The sequence below is a fragment of the Panicum hallii genome, chromosome 9 (assembly GCF_002211085.1).
Source record: "Panicum hallii strain FIL2 chromosome 9, PHallii_v3.1, whole genome shotgun sequence".
Classification (NCBI taxonomy): Eukaryota; Viridiplantae; Streptophyta; class Magnoliopsida; order Poales; family Poaceae; genus Panicum; species Panicum hallii.
Window position 1 is genome coordinate 2,078,670 of NC_038050.1, and position 16,085 is coordinate 2,094,754.

Below are 16,085 nucleotides of genomic sequence, written 5' to 3' on the forward strand. Positions count from 1 at the left end.
TTACCAAAGATGCATTTTTTGCTTCAGGTACCTGGGTGAAAAACGTGATCCTAGGCCCTGCTTAAGTGGCATGCAGCCGCGCATTTTTTTTTCAGCATAACACATACGATGGACGCAAATAACGGAATAATTTTGATGGTGTTTTAACATACGGAGTTTGGAAGAATCTCACGACTGATGGTGTTTTAACATATGATGAAAGAATCTCGTAACTGCAACGTGATACTGCATACTGGCACGCATTCCCCAACCAATTGACTCAACGGAACTCTGAAACTGTTTGGTTCGGAAACATCTCAAGGCCCAAATTACACAAAAACAATGTAACTGTTAAATCTTAACCAAAGCTCAATAACTATTGAGCTCAGGGCATTCACCTTACATTCGGGAATAGCAACCCAACCCTAAATATCCAGAAATATCATCATCCAAAAGCTCCTAGACGGTCCAAACCTCTCGACAACTTAGGACTGCAAGGTCATCAAACAGATAAGATGAGCAAAGCAATCAACAATTTCTGCGAAAATGATGTCACATTCAATTAGCATAATTGTTTGCAGTCACTACTTAGAGTGTTTAGCATACCTTGCTGGCAATGTTGCTGGACAGCCAGTCCAGGCCTTCATACAATCCCTCACCAGTTGTAGCACAGGTGCTTTGAATGTACCTATCAGCAAGATTAAGTCGTTGATAAGTCCTCAGCTGTGCTATGGCAAGCAGAAGTGTAGAAATACAACACTATGGCTACATCGCAACAGGATGGCGTATGGACGTAACATCTGACGATCATTTGTATTACCAGTGACGCTGGCGAAGTGAGTGCAGTCCAAGCTTATCAGTAATCTCAGCAGCGTTCATAGCATTTGGAAGATCTTGCTTGTTAGCAAACACAAGCAACACAGCATCACGTAACTCATCCTGCAACCAGTAACATATCCATAGCTGTGAGCACACAACCACATACCAGCACAAAGATTCTTTAATCGCACAGGGATTTACCTCATTCAGCATTCGGTGGAGCTCATCCCTGGCTTCAACAACACGGTCCCTATCGTTGCTGTCCACAACAAAGATGAGACCCTGTGTGTTCTGGAAGTAATGCCTCCACAGCGGCCTGATCTGTTTTCAGGCGATGGGGATTAAAAATTAATATAGTTTGAAAGAAAGGCGACTAGCAATTTTAAAATAAAATTGAGGAAGATAAAACAGAGGAAAGTAGACAGTATTTTTCACAGCGAATAAGAGACACTAAGCAATGTAAAATCATCCCTCGGAAAAATCAGCACGACATAGACGCAACAATGCTATAGAATGAAGTGGCTACACAAGCATAATTTCCAAATGGAAGTTGCAGAGCATATAATCTCCATACCTTGTCCTGACCCCCGACATCCCAGACAGTGAAGCTGATGTTCTTGTACTCCACAGTTTCAACATTGAATCCTGTATTTGAAAGTAAGTTAATGCTGAGAAAAGGAGATCACAGAATGCCACAACTTACAAGTCATGTTTGCGCAAAGCCACTTCTCAACAAGAGCAGTTTGGTTTCAAGTGAACAATTTTAGAAGGGTATGCTGTGTCAAAGCAAGTATTAATTTGTCAATAGCTATTATTCTTCACTTTATTGTATTCCAGTAAATCTGGTGTACATTGCAATGGACATAACTTCCTATCTGCTTGCTAAAGCGGCTTTTGTCTGTTCATTAGCTGTTTGAATAATCGAGAGATCTCTGATCTAGCTGAGGTGCCAAATCTCATGTGTCATGTCAAGCAAGTATTATTTGTGAGAACGAGAAATCTGCATCTACCAGACATTTGTCAATAGCTATTATTCTTCATTTTATTGTATTCAAGCAAATTCGCTGTTCATAGTAACAACATAACTTCAATCTGCTTAATAGTCGTTGGAATAACTGAGTGCTCACAGCTGCCAACAACTTGTGCACTAGCCAGCACAGTCGAGAGGAAATGCATCCGTGCTTTCTATGAACAGAAATGTTAACTACTCTGGTTTACCAGCAGTCTATTGCCCAGTTTTTTTTCTCTTCAAAAATGGTCAAAATGGTGAGCTGTAATATAGAAATTCAGTTTCGATCAAACTAGGTGGCAGTGGAATTACGCAATCATTATTTGGAAGGTTTGTCCTGAATTTCAATACCACAGTCCACAAACAACCTTAATCCGAACATATATTTACGACGCGATGCTCACATAGGCTGATGCTTACCGATGGTGGGGATGGTGGTCACGATCTCGCCGAGCTTGAGCTTGTAGAGGATGGTGGTCTTTCCGGCGGCGTCGAGCCCCACCATGAGGATGCGCATCTCCTTCTTGGCGAATAGCCGGCTGAACAGCTTGGTGAACGTGAGCCCCATCTCTTCCCTCTCGCCTGCAGCACCAAACTCAAAATCAAAACGCTGATCAATCCCTCGCCCGTCCCTCCCGCAGGCTCAGGCCGCTAGATCTACGCGCACGGCACCCAGATCCACCTCGGGATCGAGCAACCGCTGAACCTTCCACCGCAGCGCGCGAATCCAACGACCCGACACGAGATCCGCCAGGCGGATCCACAGACAGCCAAGCGCGCGCAAACGCACGAAGAGAAGAGAACATTCGCCTAGATCTCGGACGCAGAGGAGCGATCCTCCATGGTGAAGAGCGGGTGGGCGGGGAAGGGCGATGGCTCACCTTGTCGGCGGATCCGATTCGCGGTGAGATCGCCGGCGACGCAGGCGGGGACGGGGGAGGCAACGGCCGGAGACGGGGAAGGAGAGGCTCCGGGTGTTTGCTTCTGGCGGTGGTGCGCGTCTCGCCTATTTTATACGGGGCCAGAGGAGCGAGCCAACCCTTGCGCCGCGGGGTCGCGTCAACCGAACGCGTCTCACCTCCACCGCATGTGTGTATTCGACGGCAGCTAACGGAAGCGTGATGCGGATCAGAGGGAGAATTTGGCAAAATTTATGTTACTCGTAGGGAGTTGGAGTGTACTGTGTTTGCATGCTTGTCTATGCTGTAAAAGTTGAAATAACTAAAACTCTTTCATACTAAGATTAAACCTATGGTACTCCTTAGAAAGATCCTACTCGCCAATCCAAAAGTTTAACGCAAGAAGGTAGAGATTTGTAAAATTGATAGAAGAAAAATATTTTCGCCAATTTTCAGCATCTTTTCTCACCGCGTCGATCCTTCTACCCGCCCGCGCGCACCCACAGCACCCGACATCACCGCCAATCCCTTCCGCCATCCCCGCCCGAGATTTCAGCAACAAAACATCAATCGACATTCCTTCTTCTACTCCCGAGCGTGCTCCGCCGCCCAGCCGCGCTGTACTAGCTTCCTACGCGCGCTCGGCGTCCCCGACCAACAAGCGAGCGGGCCAGGTGTGTGCGATGCAGCGCCGACGCGAGGAGGCATGACGTAGCGGTGAGCACGGAGGCCGCTATGCCCGCGCCAGCTTTCCTTTGCATCCAGGTGCTCGCGCTGCTTCCTCCCTCGTGTGGGCTGCCCCGCCGTCTCCTTGCCCTCCCACACGGCGGCGACCTTGGCGGCCTCATTCCGGGAAAGGTGTGGTGATTCCTTTCCATTCCTATTGCCCCCCAGCCCCTAATCCTCTGCTGCGGCACGCGTTTGGGGCAGCAACATTTTTTTGCAGGCGGTGGGGGAGTGGGGGAGTGCAGTTCGTCCTCCTCATCCACGGCGGCGTCCCGCCTCCGAGGCCTCATCTATTTCCGTGGACCCATCCTCCCTGTGGAGCCATGGCCCATGGGGCGCGCTGACGATCGCCGCCTTCGCCATGTCCCTGCTGCAGCAGTAAGCCGGTATACTCCTCCAACGTTCCCCTCTTCTCCTCCACGCCGGCATACCCTCTCCTGATCTCCTCGAACGTGGCGGTCAGTGCTCAAGAGTTTTAGTCGGGACTTTCTCGCCAGTTTGCTTGGTGATTGGATCTGGGAAAGAACAAAGGCATTGTTAGCACTGGTAGTTCGCTGATTAGTTCTTTGTCTCAGTCATTTTGGAGTCGATCTTATCACTCATTTGGGCATCTCATCAGGATTTCGGTAACTGCATTTGGGCATCTAGGAAACAGTAACGCATTCAGATTGCATTGCAGAGGGAACGGGCATATTGCAATAATCAGCTAGCCTGTTTGAGGCTCCAAAATTGCCAACAATTTGGTTGGGAAACGGGGGCTGGCCAATTTCAGAACATTCACTTACAACAACCAATGCCAGTTTAGTAATTCATCCTGCCTTGTAGCTTTCTATCCATTTGAACTTCATTTCATGTGAAGGAAAGAAAATCATTGCTCACACATTGGAAATTTCTTTTTCATGGGTACACTTATATGATAGTTCAAGGAACATGAGATTAATTAATTTCACTCTTATACAATTATTGGTGATTTCGCAGATAGAAGGCTGGTTTTGATTTAGTTAGCTGCACAATCAAGAACCAAGGTTGCCCAATTCAAAAACAGAACTTCATGGGAACCCCATTAGAGGTATGATACTGCTCACTATTTTCCAATACGCCAAAACATCCAATGAGAGTTATCCTTGAAATATGAAAACTGATCATTTTGAGAAGCAGGTTCAATTTTAAAAGGCTCTATCACATGTCTCTGCCTCTTGGGTGCTTATTAATTGTTGTGTGCATGCAGGCTTATTAATTGTTGGGGATATATATGATACATATGCTTTACACTACAGAAATATAATCATTATATTATATTAAAATAATCAGTATAGTATTAGATTATATTTAGCTGGATTATATGTTTCTCTCATTTTCCAAGGGGATGGTGTGTGTTGGCTCTGGGCTGCTCGGAATCATTGGAGATTCCACCAACTGGTTGTTACTTTGATCATCTTAGGCCCCGTTTGGTTGGGCGTCGGCAGCGAGCGTTCGCGTTTCGAACGCGCCAGCCGAACCAAACGCGCGATGTTCCCGACGAGATTATCCCACCGCAGCCACGTTTGCGCGTTATCCTTTCGCAGCAGGCCGCGAGCAGCTTCTCCGCGTTCCGACCGACCGACGCAGGAAACCCACCACTTCCCTTCGCTTCGATCTGCCCCTATCTCGCCTCTTGCGGCCAGCCGAGCGCCGCTCCCCCTCACCGGCGGCCATCCAGGCAGCCGCCATCTCGCCCTCCCCGGCGCGGAGGACGAGCAGCGCTGTCGATCCGATTCGTGTGAGCGCCCGAGAGCCGCCGCGCCGCTGTCAAGCGCCGAGCTCCTGCTGCTGCTGGTGCTCCTGGCAGGTACACCTCCTTCCTCCCCTCCGATCCGAGAACGTCGCGAAATGCCAACCTGTGTGAGCACCCCATTCCCCTTCCTTCTCCCTCACTGCAGATTTCTTCTTCCTCCGGCCACCATTAACAGACCTCGAGCAGCTCACCATCGCTGGCCAAATCCGCTCGATTTCCTCCATGAATTTCAAATCCCCCGCACCTGAGGCTCACTCACCTCCATAGCTTCCTCCCCAACCCCTCCTACATGAGCTCCGACCACCGCCTCGCCTGTAATCGAGGATTCCCCGGCCGCGCGCCGCCCCTGCGCGGCCCTGCACCGCTCTGCTGGGAGCCCCGGCTCCTCCCGGGCGCGCTAGAACTCTGGGCTTGGGGCCTGGGGGTCCTAGCTGCTGCAGCGGCCGGGCATTGGTGGCCGCAAAGAAACTCTGAATTTCCTTTGCCCACAAAGAAATTGGTGGCCGCAGCCCTCTCCTCTGATTGGTTCCACGAGCATACAAGCTGTGGTGCTCATGACTAAATCTGTGGGAGAAGGGAAGCATCGGAAATCCGGATGGTTTACCGTTGCCACCCAAAAGCCTCTCCAGAAGGAGCGATCCACAGGTGATCTCTCCCCTAGCTGGACTGCGACGAATGGCTGGATGCTGCAGCTGTTTGTTTTGATGCGCCTGGTTTCTCAAGTGATCTCATATTCCCCTCATTTCGAACGTAGGAATTTTTACAGGAGTTTTACATTGAATTTCTTATGATATCCGAGAGTACATTTTCATAACTAGGCTGCAATGGTACATCCCTGATTATGTCAGTCTAGACGCAAAGTACTTTTGAAGTAGTATATTAGAAAAAAATGTTTCTTCTATGCTCACAAAGTCACACGTACTTAGCATTTTGATCGTAATCCGGTCAAATCTAAACTTTGTGTCAATTGCTTTCAAAAGTTTAGTTTTAGAAGCAAAAATAAAACATGTAGGTATATTTTGTCTTCAAAATTACTTTCAGTCCAATACATCTATTAGAAATCTTAACAACTCCCTCAATCGTATGAAACATCAACTAAAATTGACAGGAAGGAAAAATCTTAACAACTCCAGTTTTGTTAGTTTTTTTAGATCAAGATCTCCAGAGGAAAAATGTTCATGCATGTGTAATTTTCTTTTTGCCCCTCCTAGAATTTAGTTTGTGATTAAGCATGTTTAATTAGTTTCTTCAGATTTGTTACTCCAAAAATCACAAAATTTATGCAGTAGCTTACTTGTTGCATGTGTAGTTCACTATAAAAATCTCGTGTCCAGAAGCTGTGCACATAATTGTAGATCTTTCTTTCTTCGGTTTGTCTTGCTATGGCTAAAATAAATAGTTTCTGTTATTAAAAATTGCTGGTAAATTTTTTATGTTGATTGCTAAGAAATACTTTTCTGCATATGTAAATTGTGTGTGGTAAATGTGTGACTTTCTTGTTGAAGTTAAATATCGGTTATATGCTATGTTTTTATCACTACAAATTCATACAAACCATAGAGAATTTAATATAAATATTTATGGATTAGAAATATGCTTTTGCATTGATTAGTTGATATGTGTATCTTCAACAATTTTAGTTCATTGTGTTGGCTACGCACACCACTTTTTCTACACACCTCTTTTCCTTGTATGAGCAACATTTCGTTGACCTTTCCTTCTTAACTACATTCATCTTCACTGCAGGCATTAATCAAACTGGGTTTCTCATTGGATTCACCTGCTTTCTACACAGTTTGTGCGGTAATTCCTGTTCAGTTCTACTGTAAAGTTGCCCCATAATTACTCAAGTCTTGCTTTAAATAGTGCATCTTAAGCCTCTTTAATTTACAATCTTGGTAAGAGGAGTTATTTATCCAACTTTGTGTTGCTGCATACATCGTTTGCTTGTGGATGAAAAACAACAGTTGTGTTCCTCAACCCTGTTCCAACTATTGCACAAGCTATGAGAATGGTGAAGGATTGTGGGATTCAAGAAAAAACTGCTTTGATGCACACAGCTACCTTATTTATCATGAAGCCTGAGTTTAGAGAGATACTTAGTGCACTTGAAACAAATGAAGGAAGGTTTGATTTGATTGAGAGGGAGCACGAGATGAAAAAGGCCACATAAATCAATTTCTTTTGTGTTTCAACCATTTATTTGCTTACGTTCTTGTATGTTGGAATAATTGTCGTGTATGTTGGAACCAGTTTTGTTTTCTACGTTGGAACCAGTTTTGTTTTGCATGTTCAAACCAGTTTCCTTGTATGTTCGAACCAATTACCTTGTATGTTGAAAGCGTTATTTCTATATTTGTTGAACAATTTACTTTGTTTATATAGATGGATGCGAATATGGAAGAGCTGGCTAGAAAAGGGTAGCAGTCTCTTCTTTCACTAAATGAGTTATCTCAACATACTGCTCTTCTTGGAAATCTGGGTGCTCTTTGCAATGAGCGATATGCTAACAAAGCTGAATATAGAGCAAAAGAAGATCCAGAATGTGGTTATAATTGGGTCATGAAGTGCTTCAAGTGTCTAAGACAGTTTTACAAGATGTTTCCGATGAGTACAGTAACTCTTTATGATTTATTGGTGTCTTCGTACAGTTTAACATCTTCTAGAAATATTACATCAATAGAATTATTAGCAATGTTCTTATGGATTGTTGGAGGGCCTCAGTCATTCTCCCAAGCTGAAAACCGTTTTGTCCGGTCTACATGGACCGTTCATATGAAATTCAAGAAGGTATTGAAGTATTTACTTAAATTAGCAAAACATAATATCAAACCGAAGGATCAAATATATAGCAATGAACATGAGAAGTTGAAAGAACATCATTTCTAGCCTCATTTCAAGGGTGCTATTGGTGCAATGGATGGAACACATGTACCGGTTGTTATTCCGGCTAATGAGGTGATTAACTACACTTGTCGTCATGGATATACATCACAAAATCACAAAATGTACTTGCCATATGTGACTTCGATATGAGGTTCACATTTGTGGTTGCTGGATGGGCGAGTTCAGCACATGATACACGGATCCTTAACCATGCATCGGCAAACTTTCCTTCATTTTCTGTACCTCCTAAAGGTAAATAGTACCTTATACTTTGATCATCTTTTTTTATAATGCTAACTTGTTTTTCCTTTTCAGATAAATACTATCTTGTTGACTCCGGTTATCCAAATCGAATTGGATACCTTGCACCTTTTAAGGGGACTACGTACCATATACTAGAATTTCATCGTCGTGGACGTCCACCGCAAGGGAAGCATGAGTTATTCAACTTTTTGCACTCCTCTCTCCACAATGTCATTGAGCGAGCATTTGGAGTTCACAGGAAAAATGGCGCATATTGAAAGTTATGCCGAGTTTCTCAGCTGAACGGCAGAAAGAGATCATTATAGCTTGTTTTGCACTACATAATTTTATTCATGATAGTCAGTTGCGTGATAAGGAGTTTGAAAGGTGTGACGCAGATGAGGAGTATATGCCAAGAGCATCAAATGTTGAGGAGCAAACTCAAGATGATGGTCATGAGATAGATGGAGAGAATGAAGTTACTATGAACATAATTCGTGATAGGATAGCTAATTCGATAGCTAATGGAACGTGAGATTGTTATGTAGCTGACAACTCTTTTGAAATGAACAATGCACTTATATATTTAATTTCATAATAAATATAATAATTTAATGCAAAAATCACATCATTATATTTATTTTACCTACATACAATATTTTAGGGTCTCAGAGGCATTACAGACATTTTATATCAAATCTACAGTTTCATAGTAGGTTGAACCAAACGGTTTTCAGCTTTTTCACACCTATCAGCTCACAGTAGCTTTTTTACAGCTGACAGCTCACAGTAGCTTTTTCACAGCTCACAGCTCAACCAAATGCACCCTTAATTATTTTGTGAGACAAAGGAAGCAGCAATGTAGATGAATCGCTGAACGATACCAAATATGAGCTCCAGATTGTTCAAGATAACTTACCTTAGAATTCTTTCTGGTAGATTTCCATTTTCCTTGGAATTTTCCTAGCTGAATTAGATTCCTTTTCCAGGTCATTTCATTCTTGTGTCTTATAAATTGTTCCTTTAAGTTATTATTCAATAAGGTGGAGGTAGTGATATATGTTAGAAGAACTCTAAAAGTCAAAATTGTTTAAGAATAAGGCAAACAAATTAATTAAATATATATCTTCCTACTTAAATTTTTATATTGACTCTAAACTTGAGTTGACAATGGATTCTTTATTATCTGAGTTTCTGAAATTTGACTTGTAGAAATGATACATAACTATGCTTTGGCAACGGATGAGGTGGAAAAGAGATTGTATTAATTTCAGAGAAAACTAGCTGGTCTCCTTGGTGTTTGAGAAGATAAATATCCCTAAGGTAGTAAGATACATGATTATGCTTCTATTATTTTTGTCAAATCCATTTCCTGTCTATCATGGCATCAATATAACCTGCAGCGCCAAGATCATATTTTTGGTGATTCTTTTCTGACATGTCCTTTTGTACGTGATTTGTGTTTTTACTTAGCCTTATATGGAGTGCTTAAGCTAGATTACACTATTGTGCGGACACATCACCCTTCCCTCTGGTCAGTCAGGTTTTCAAAGAGAGCCAGTAGAAATTGAGGTCGAATGGATGGATCCACTTGAAAGCTAATGGAAGAAGAGGCTGGCAGAGCCATTTTATGTTGCTGCAGCAGTCTGATGCAAGTGATGAGTTAGAACTTGAGATATTCCTGCAGGTTGCTTCAAAGTTGGACCTGACATCTTCTAAAGCAATCTTAAGAAGGCATGCACTTGTTTTAAGGTATTTAAGATTGGGTCGGGTATCATTCACTATCTGAATTAAAGAGTGCTTTTTAGTGATTGTGTTTCAAGTTGTAAAAAGCTTCTGGTTTAAGTGGCTATCATTGCATTTTTTTTGTATCTACTTTCTTTGATCAGTTTTTTTTTAGGGAAACTTTCTTTGATCAGTTGTGTTATCAATTTCTTTTCAGATCATTGCTTTCAGATGTATCATCGGATGGTAAGCTATGGATACGTTGGACATCATCAACAGAATGAATGTGTTAGTGTCACCGACGCGCCCAAGGCAGAGGTACTACATTTCCCCCTTTTCTCCCTATTTGGACAGATGGATTAGTTTCATCATGATGGATGGATTATGTGAACTTGCTGCTATACATAGTTAAATAACCTGTCGAGGATGAATTGTATCTGTTTGTCAACCAACCACGACTTGTTGAGATTTCTGGGTTTGTCAACTAAATCACCAAATTTAATTACTGGAACACTGTTGTGATGCACTATAAGTCCCTAAGAAAGTTCACTCTATCAACCAAACTGGGTTTGTGTTGTTGTTAGAAACTCAGTCTATGAGCACTATAAACATGGGAATTTCATTGAGTGAGCTGGCGGCACAAAAGCTGGGGATTATATCTTGCTTGAGATCACTAATCTGCTGTTAGTGGACCCTAGAGGTGCTGGCAAGATCGCATTTGTGAACCGACTTGCAAGGGTCTTTGATAAGGATGGTATCCATTTGCACCGGATCGATCACACATCACATAAACTTTTCCTTTTTTGGGATGGTGTGTCATAGCAATGTGCACCTCAACCTGATTTTATCTATTTCTATTCATTTTGCTAGGGAATTCAAAAATCAAATGGTATGGTCTTTGGGTGTAAAATGAGATACCGACCTTGTAACTGAATTTCTATGTAATTGGTAATTGGTTGAGAGTTTTAAAAAGAGATTCTATTTGGTTGGTTCTGCCTATATTTTACGAAAGAAATAACAATGAGATAATTCAGTGAAATGCACCGTTGGTCCCTGAACTATTCCTGTATTGTCATCTGGATTCATGAAGTCTGAAAGTGATCATCTTGGGTTAGTTAACTTGAGGTCCAATCATGAACCTGAATTCACACTTGGAATGAACAACTTAATAAACTTAAAGGAACCACATGATCACTTTGGGAGTTTATTGATGTAGATGAGAATGCAAGAATAGTTTAATGAATAATCGTATCCTAATTAGATTAGGCATATTTCTTATGGGCTAATTGATTGGGAGTTACCATATGAATCATGATCGGCAGGGTTAATTATCATATAATTCAATCGATTAATAATCTATACTATAAAAGTTGAAACAATTGAAAGCATTTGTCACCAAGATTAGGCCCACCGTATTACTCGTGGAGGTCCCACTTGCAATGCCAAAAGGTTTGATGTAAGGAGTGTAGACCTACATTTTTGAAGAAAAATGTTTCTGCTAAAATACTAATACTTTTTACACCTAGCATTTTTTTTACCCACCCTTGTACCCACTTATTACTTTCCATTGTTTGAACATAAATTTGGTAAGACTTGTTACCATGCATTGGTTGACACCCTTAATCTCTCCTTTCTTTCCTTTTGGTGGTGAGCTAATTATCTTTCCTTTTGTGGCGTTGGTTAACATGCGTTGGTTAACTTTCTAAATTTTGTACGTGTTCTTTCTTTTCTGCTCACGCGCTACCACGTTTGCCCTGGCCTCCTTGCAATTGTCCCTTCGGGCCGTATTCGAAAATCGCAACGGCGCCATGGCGCTGATGAGCCACAGTAAAGAGCAGCCCATTTATGCTTTTAGCAGCGGCCGCAGAAACAGAAGATGGATTTAGTCCCACCTCGGCTCCTCAAGGGCGGCTAGCACAGCTTAAATAGTCAGGCGTTGTCGAAATTTCAAAAGAATTTTTGTGCGCGCCTATGTTACATTGTTGCTACGCCTATTGGGTGCGGGTTCGAGCCAGTTCGGCTCGCCATGGGTCGAAGACATGAATGAGCTCCCTGCGGGTCGAGCTCGATCTTTTACCCCCGAAGGCTATTTTTTTAACTTTCTATTTTTTTAATTATTTTACGACATGGCTGAAATTTATGGGAAGGGGATTGGCCGGCCATGTAGGGGGTTAACCTTCCAATATTTGTTGCATCAATTAATGAACCATATTGTCCGTCTATGTATTTCTATCCTTATGCTTGCCTTTTATTTATTTTTTAACAACGTAAAATCTAATCCCAATTAGGTGAAAAGAAAGAATAATCATTTGATTCAGTAACTTATACTTATATATATATATATACACACACACAGAGACAATTGCATTCACGTGTCACACATAGTGCAAGCGCAGCCCTTCCAACTCCAAAAATTCTTGGTAGTTGTAATTGGAGTTACAAGAACAAGAAGATGACAAGAAGAAGAAGATGGTTACCAGTGCCTTTTTCATAAACATGGTTGATGCCCTTGAGATGCATGGCTCACGATTTGACTTGATTGCGATTATTGCTTCTGTCGGTCCTGCGATCCCCAAGTGTTCATTTGATCCATTCTTCACAAGGGAGATATGTCTTATGGACTCCAAGTTTGATTTTTTTATTTTTTTTGCGAATTATTATTAATTTGGATATTAGGTGTGTAAATAGTATTTCTTTTGAAGTCATATTGTATTCCTACGCATCGTAATAGACTTTGACCAAACGATCAGTGCCGAACTTATTGATGCTGAACTCCGCAATCATGATAGAGGTGCGCTAAATCGTCACATTGGCATTCAGTTCGTGTTATTTATATTTTACAATTACAAACATCACTATTATTGAGCAAGGCACATATCAGAACTTTGAAGGTGCTATATAATTTCTTGACAATAATTGATCCAGTGTTATTTGTGCACCGTTAATCTACTATCCACTTTTTTGTAATTCTATGCAGTGGTTAGAACTGGGATGCGTCATGATGTTACAGCACATGATCAAATAAAAGTATCCATCGCCCTACGTGATGAGGAGATGAAAAAGGTGGATTGAAGATCAAGGGAATTGCATGTGAACGAAGAAGAAAGTGTGCGCAGTTGTGCATCAAGTGGACCTCGATTAGGTTCGTAGTATTAGGTTTGAGAACCAAGTTTACCATGGAATAAAGAGATATGATGTTATGGGATGCTTTCCTTTCTTTATGCTTAAACAAATGCGTGTGGACAATAACACATGGCGAAATTACATGAAGAAAATACTTTGGACACACTATATTGAACAACGATTTACATGAACTTTTTGTGGGAACGTAACTCTGCTAATTCAAGAGTCTGACATATTACCTCTCTAGAACCAGCAGGATTCTATAAGAAAACTTATTAGTTTAAGTAGAAACACTCTTTGAACTAATTAACTTCTTTTATCGAAAGAGAAACTCTAATTTGGGCGCCCAATATGGATAGTTTGGCTTGTGTGGGATCAATTAACTTCCAGTCCATGCAAGCGGACGTGCTTTTTGGTAAGAAATTTTTTGGAAGTAATGTGTTTTCCTTTGTTGGCCGACTTGACTATACATTCCTTTATAGATGCATTTTTAGATGTAGCAATTACCGTATATACAGCCTGGTTTGCACCTGATATGTTGCCCATATGGCAACATATAGATCATATTTGGTCCCAATCGATTAGGAAAGTACTGAACTGCCATGTACCTATGTACTTACAGTGTAGATATGCATCTATTTATAGTAATATATATATACTACAAATTGATGTATGTGCCGGAAATGAATTTTTGTTAATGTTAACCTCCCAATTATTCCTTGCGATGATAGTAGAAGGAAAGGTGTTTTTTTTTATTATTTTCTATAGTATACGTTGGCTGGGCTTTGCAAAATAACAAATACAATGCAAAAGGAGGTACTCCAATCTTTCATCCAACTAGAAAATACATTGTCCGGCCAGGGCAAAAGGAAGGCAATGCTGTGCAGTGAAATTTTCAAGGTAAGTAATTGGCCAGCTTTGGGCAGGTTATAGCCTTCCATGGAACATGATTTAGGAAAGGAATTGACCGGCCAATCAATCCTGCTAATTCGGCCATGTATTGAGGTTAACTTCTATAATAATAATCGCATCCATTTGGAAATATTCCATACGATGGCCTCTGGTTGCATGCGGCTCCCTGAGTATTAATACCCACATAGGGAGCCACGGTCCACACAAAAATAGTACAACCACATATTCCTCCTTATATTGTTATTAGCAGAGAAGTAGAGATAGAGATAGTGGAGAAACGCTAGGTCGGGATGGTTTCGAACGCCTTCTTCGTTACCATAAACATTCATGATGCTCTTTCATTGTCGTATGGATCCCAAGTGCACCTGATCGTAGTTGTGGCTTCTATTGGACCGGTAACCCCGAGATGCGTGGCTACAAGGGAGATCTGTATTAAGGACTCGAGGTTTGGCTTTCTAACTATCATTTTGTTTGTGTATTTTTCTCATCGACAGTAAAATAATGTATCATTTTTGTAGTGGTATTGGATTTATACGTACCGCGACTGACTACGACCTGGTCACCGGTAGAAACTTCCTTGAAGCCAATCTCTAGAACAACTTTATGATGGTCATGGATTCATATGTACCCTGTGTCGCGCGATGGCATCAAGTTCCTTTAAATTCCTTTAGTAGTCCTTCGATGTAATCCAATTTTTTAAATAATTTTTCTTTAAGCTATATGTTATAAATGTGTGATAGATTATTTTTTCAGTAGCCATTCAATGCAATATAATTAGTTTTAAATAATTTAACTTTAAACCCTTGCCTAGGGCACGTACATCTCCATTAGTGTAACGTTAAAGGTGTAATATTAACAAATGTGAGATACTGTAAAAACCTACGAGCCTTTCATTGGTAGGTCTAACGAAAAAAATACTCCATGTAGACATAAGCAAATTAAAGGTGTCATCCCATACTGCAAACCGTATTTTATAGGGATTTTTTTTCCTATTAGAGAAGTATTATCACTCAATTTTTAGATATTTTTCTGTTACAGAAACATTACCATAAAGACAAGTTAGGTACTTCAATTTTTAGGTTCTTTTCATTAGGGTAAGTATATTGCTGCATGTCAGTTGTCTAATAGATTGTCTCATGCAGATCCACGTAGGATTTTTGATGATGTGGAGGAGAAAGAGTAGAAAAGAGAATGAGGTGGTTGTTTCACGGAACAACCGTCTTATAGGCTAAAATTAAGGACTATTAGACCACTTAGTCACCATTGTACGAGTTATTGTTGCCATGCTTCTCACAATATTTCCTTTTTTATTCCAAAACTTAACAGATATTGTACTATTATGAGACAATAAAAACAATAACCTATTGTAGAGGTTGTATGTTCAGTCGTCTCAAGTGCCATGTCATTGCATGAGACTGCTTATTAGACAGCTCTAATATACTTGCCCTTAGATAAATATCACCATTTGGCAACCTAATCATCCTATGAAGATTTTCTCTCACACATAAAATATTAAAAAAGGTGCTTCATCGATCTTGCGAGAGGAATGTGAGCTTGGTAAGTCAATAACTGTTTTGCTTCTCTTATGTTCGGGTCCATCTTCAAACCATTTATAAATTATTTTAATCTTTCTGGTAATCTTATCAAGAAGCTGTGCTTCAATTAATCTTTATTCGAGAAATCTCTCTCAATTGCCTTACAACATTTAAGCTTCTGATATATCACAAACTCTGTCCTGAAGGACACCGTCGATATCCACTTGCGAGGTTCAAATTCAACGGGTAAGAACACACAAGATTATCTCCTGCACCATATATTTTAAATTGTAAAATGTTATAAGTTTAATCCTAAATTATATTTATCTAACTTTGATTAATGCATTAAAAAATATAAGCATTTACAACATTAAATTAGTTTTATTGATCCTCGCGGGAAAAAAATCCAACGGCATTAATTTCATTTCATGGCCCATAATTCAGAAAGAGTTTAT

The 16,085-nt window shown here is 41.1% G+C and overlaps 1 protein-coding gene and 1 long non-coding RNA gene across 3 annotated transcripts; one reads left to right on the top strand and one right to left on the bottom strand.

Moving 5' to 3' along the window:
- Window positions 1-201: 201 nt before the first annotated feature.
- On the bottom strand, window positions 202-2,846 carry LOC112874330 (ADP-ribosylation factor). The gene is made up of 7 exons (XM_025937599.1): window positions 2,689-2,846; window positions 2,228-2,389; window positions 1,373-1,443; window positions 1,000-1,119; window positions 800-918; window positions 586-667; window positions 202-470 (listed from the first exon to the last, which is right to left on the bottom strand). The coding sequence occupies exons 2-7, from the start codon at window positions 2,373-2,375 to the stop codon at window positions 465-467; spliced, it is 546 nt and encodes a 181-aa protein (XP_025793384.1). The 5' UTR covers window positions 2,376-2,389; window positions 2,689-2,846; the 3' UTR covers window positions 202-464.
- Window positions 2,847-3,231: 385 nt separating this feature from the next.
- LOC112876357 lies at window positions 3,232-12,847 on the top strand. Of its 2 annotated transcripts, none has more exons than XR_003225297.1 (6): window positions 3,232-3,818; window positions 3,896-3,978; window positions 4,052-4,231; window positions 4,411-4,501; window positions 10,278-10,378; window positions 12,811-12,847. It is a non-coding gene; the product is annotated as an uncharacterized LOC112876357 (long non-coding RNA). The 2 variants fall into 2 exon arrangements; XR_003225296.1 differs by lacking the exon at window positions 12,811-12,847 and adding an exon at window positions 10,931-11,099.
- The last annotated feature ends 3,238 nt before the right edge of the window (window positions 12,848-16,085 follow it).

What these genes read in the sequence shown, in the direction of transcription:
- LOC112874330 (XM_025937599.1), bottom strand. Translation starts at nt 2,375, where the DNA reads ATGGGGCTCACGTTCACCAAGCTGTTCAGCCGGCTATTCGCCAAGAAG. An exon ending in GACCACCATCCCCACCATCG is followed by an intron (nt 1,444 to 2,227) that starts GTAAGCATCAGC and finishes TTTCAAATACAG; the next exon opens with GATTCAATGTTGAAACTGTG. An exon ending in ATGTCGGGGGTCAGGACAAG is followed by an intron (nt 1,120 to 1,372) that starts GTATGGAGATTA and finishes GCCTGAAAACAG; the next exon opens with ATCAGGCCGCTGTGGAGGCA.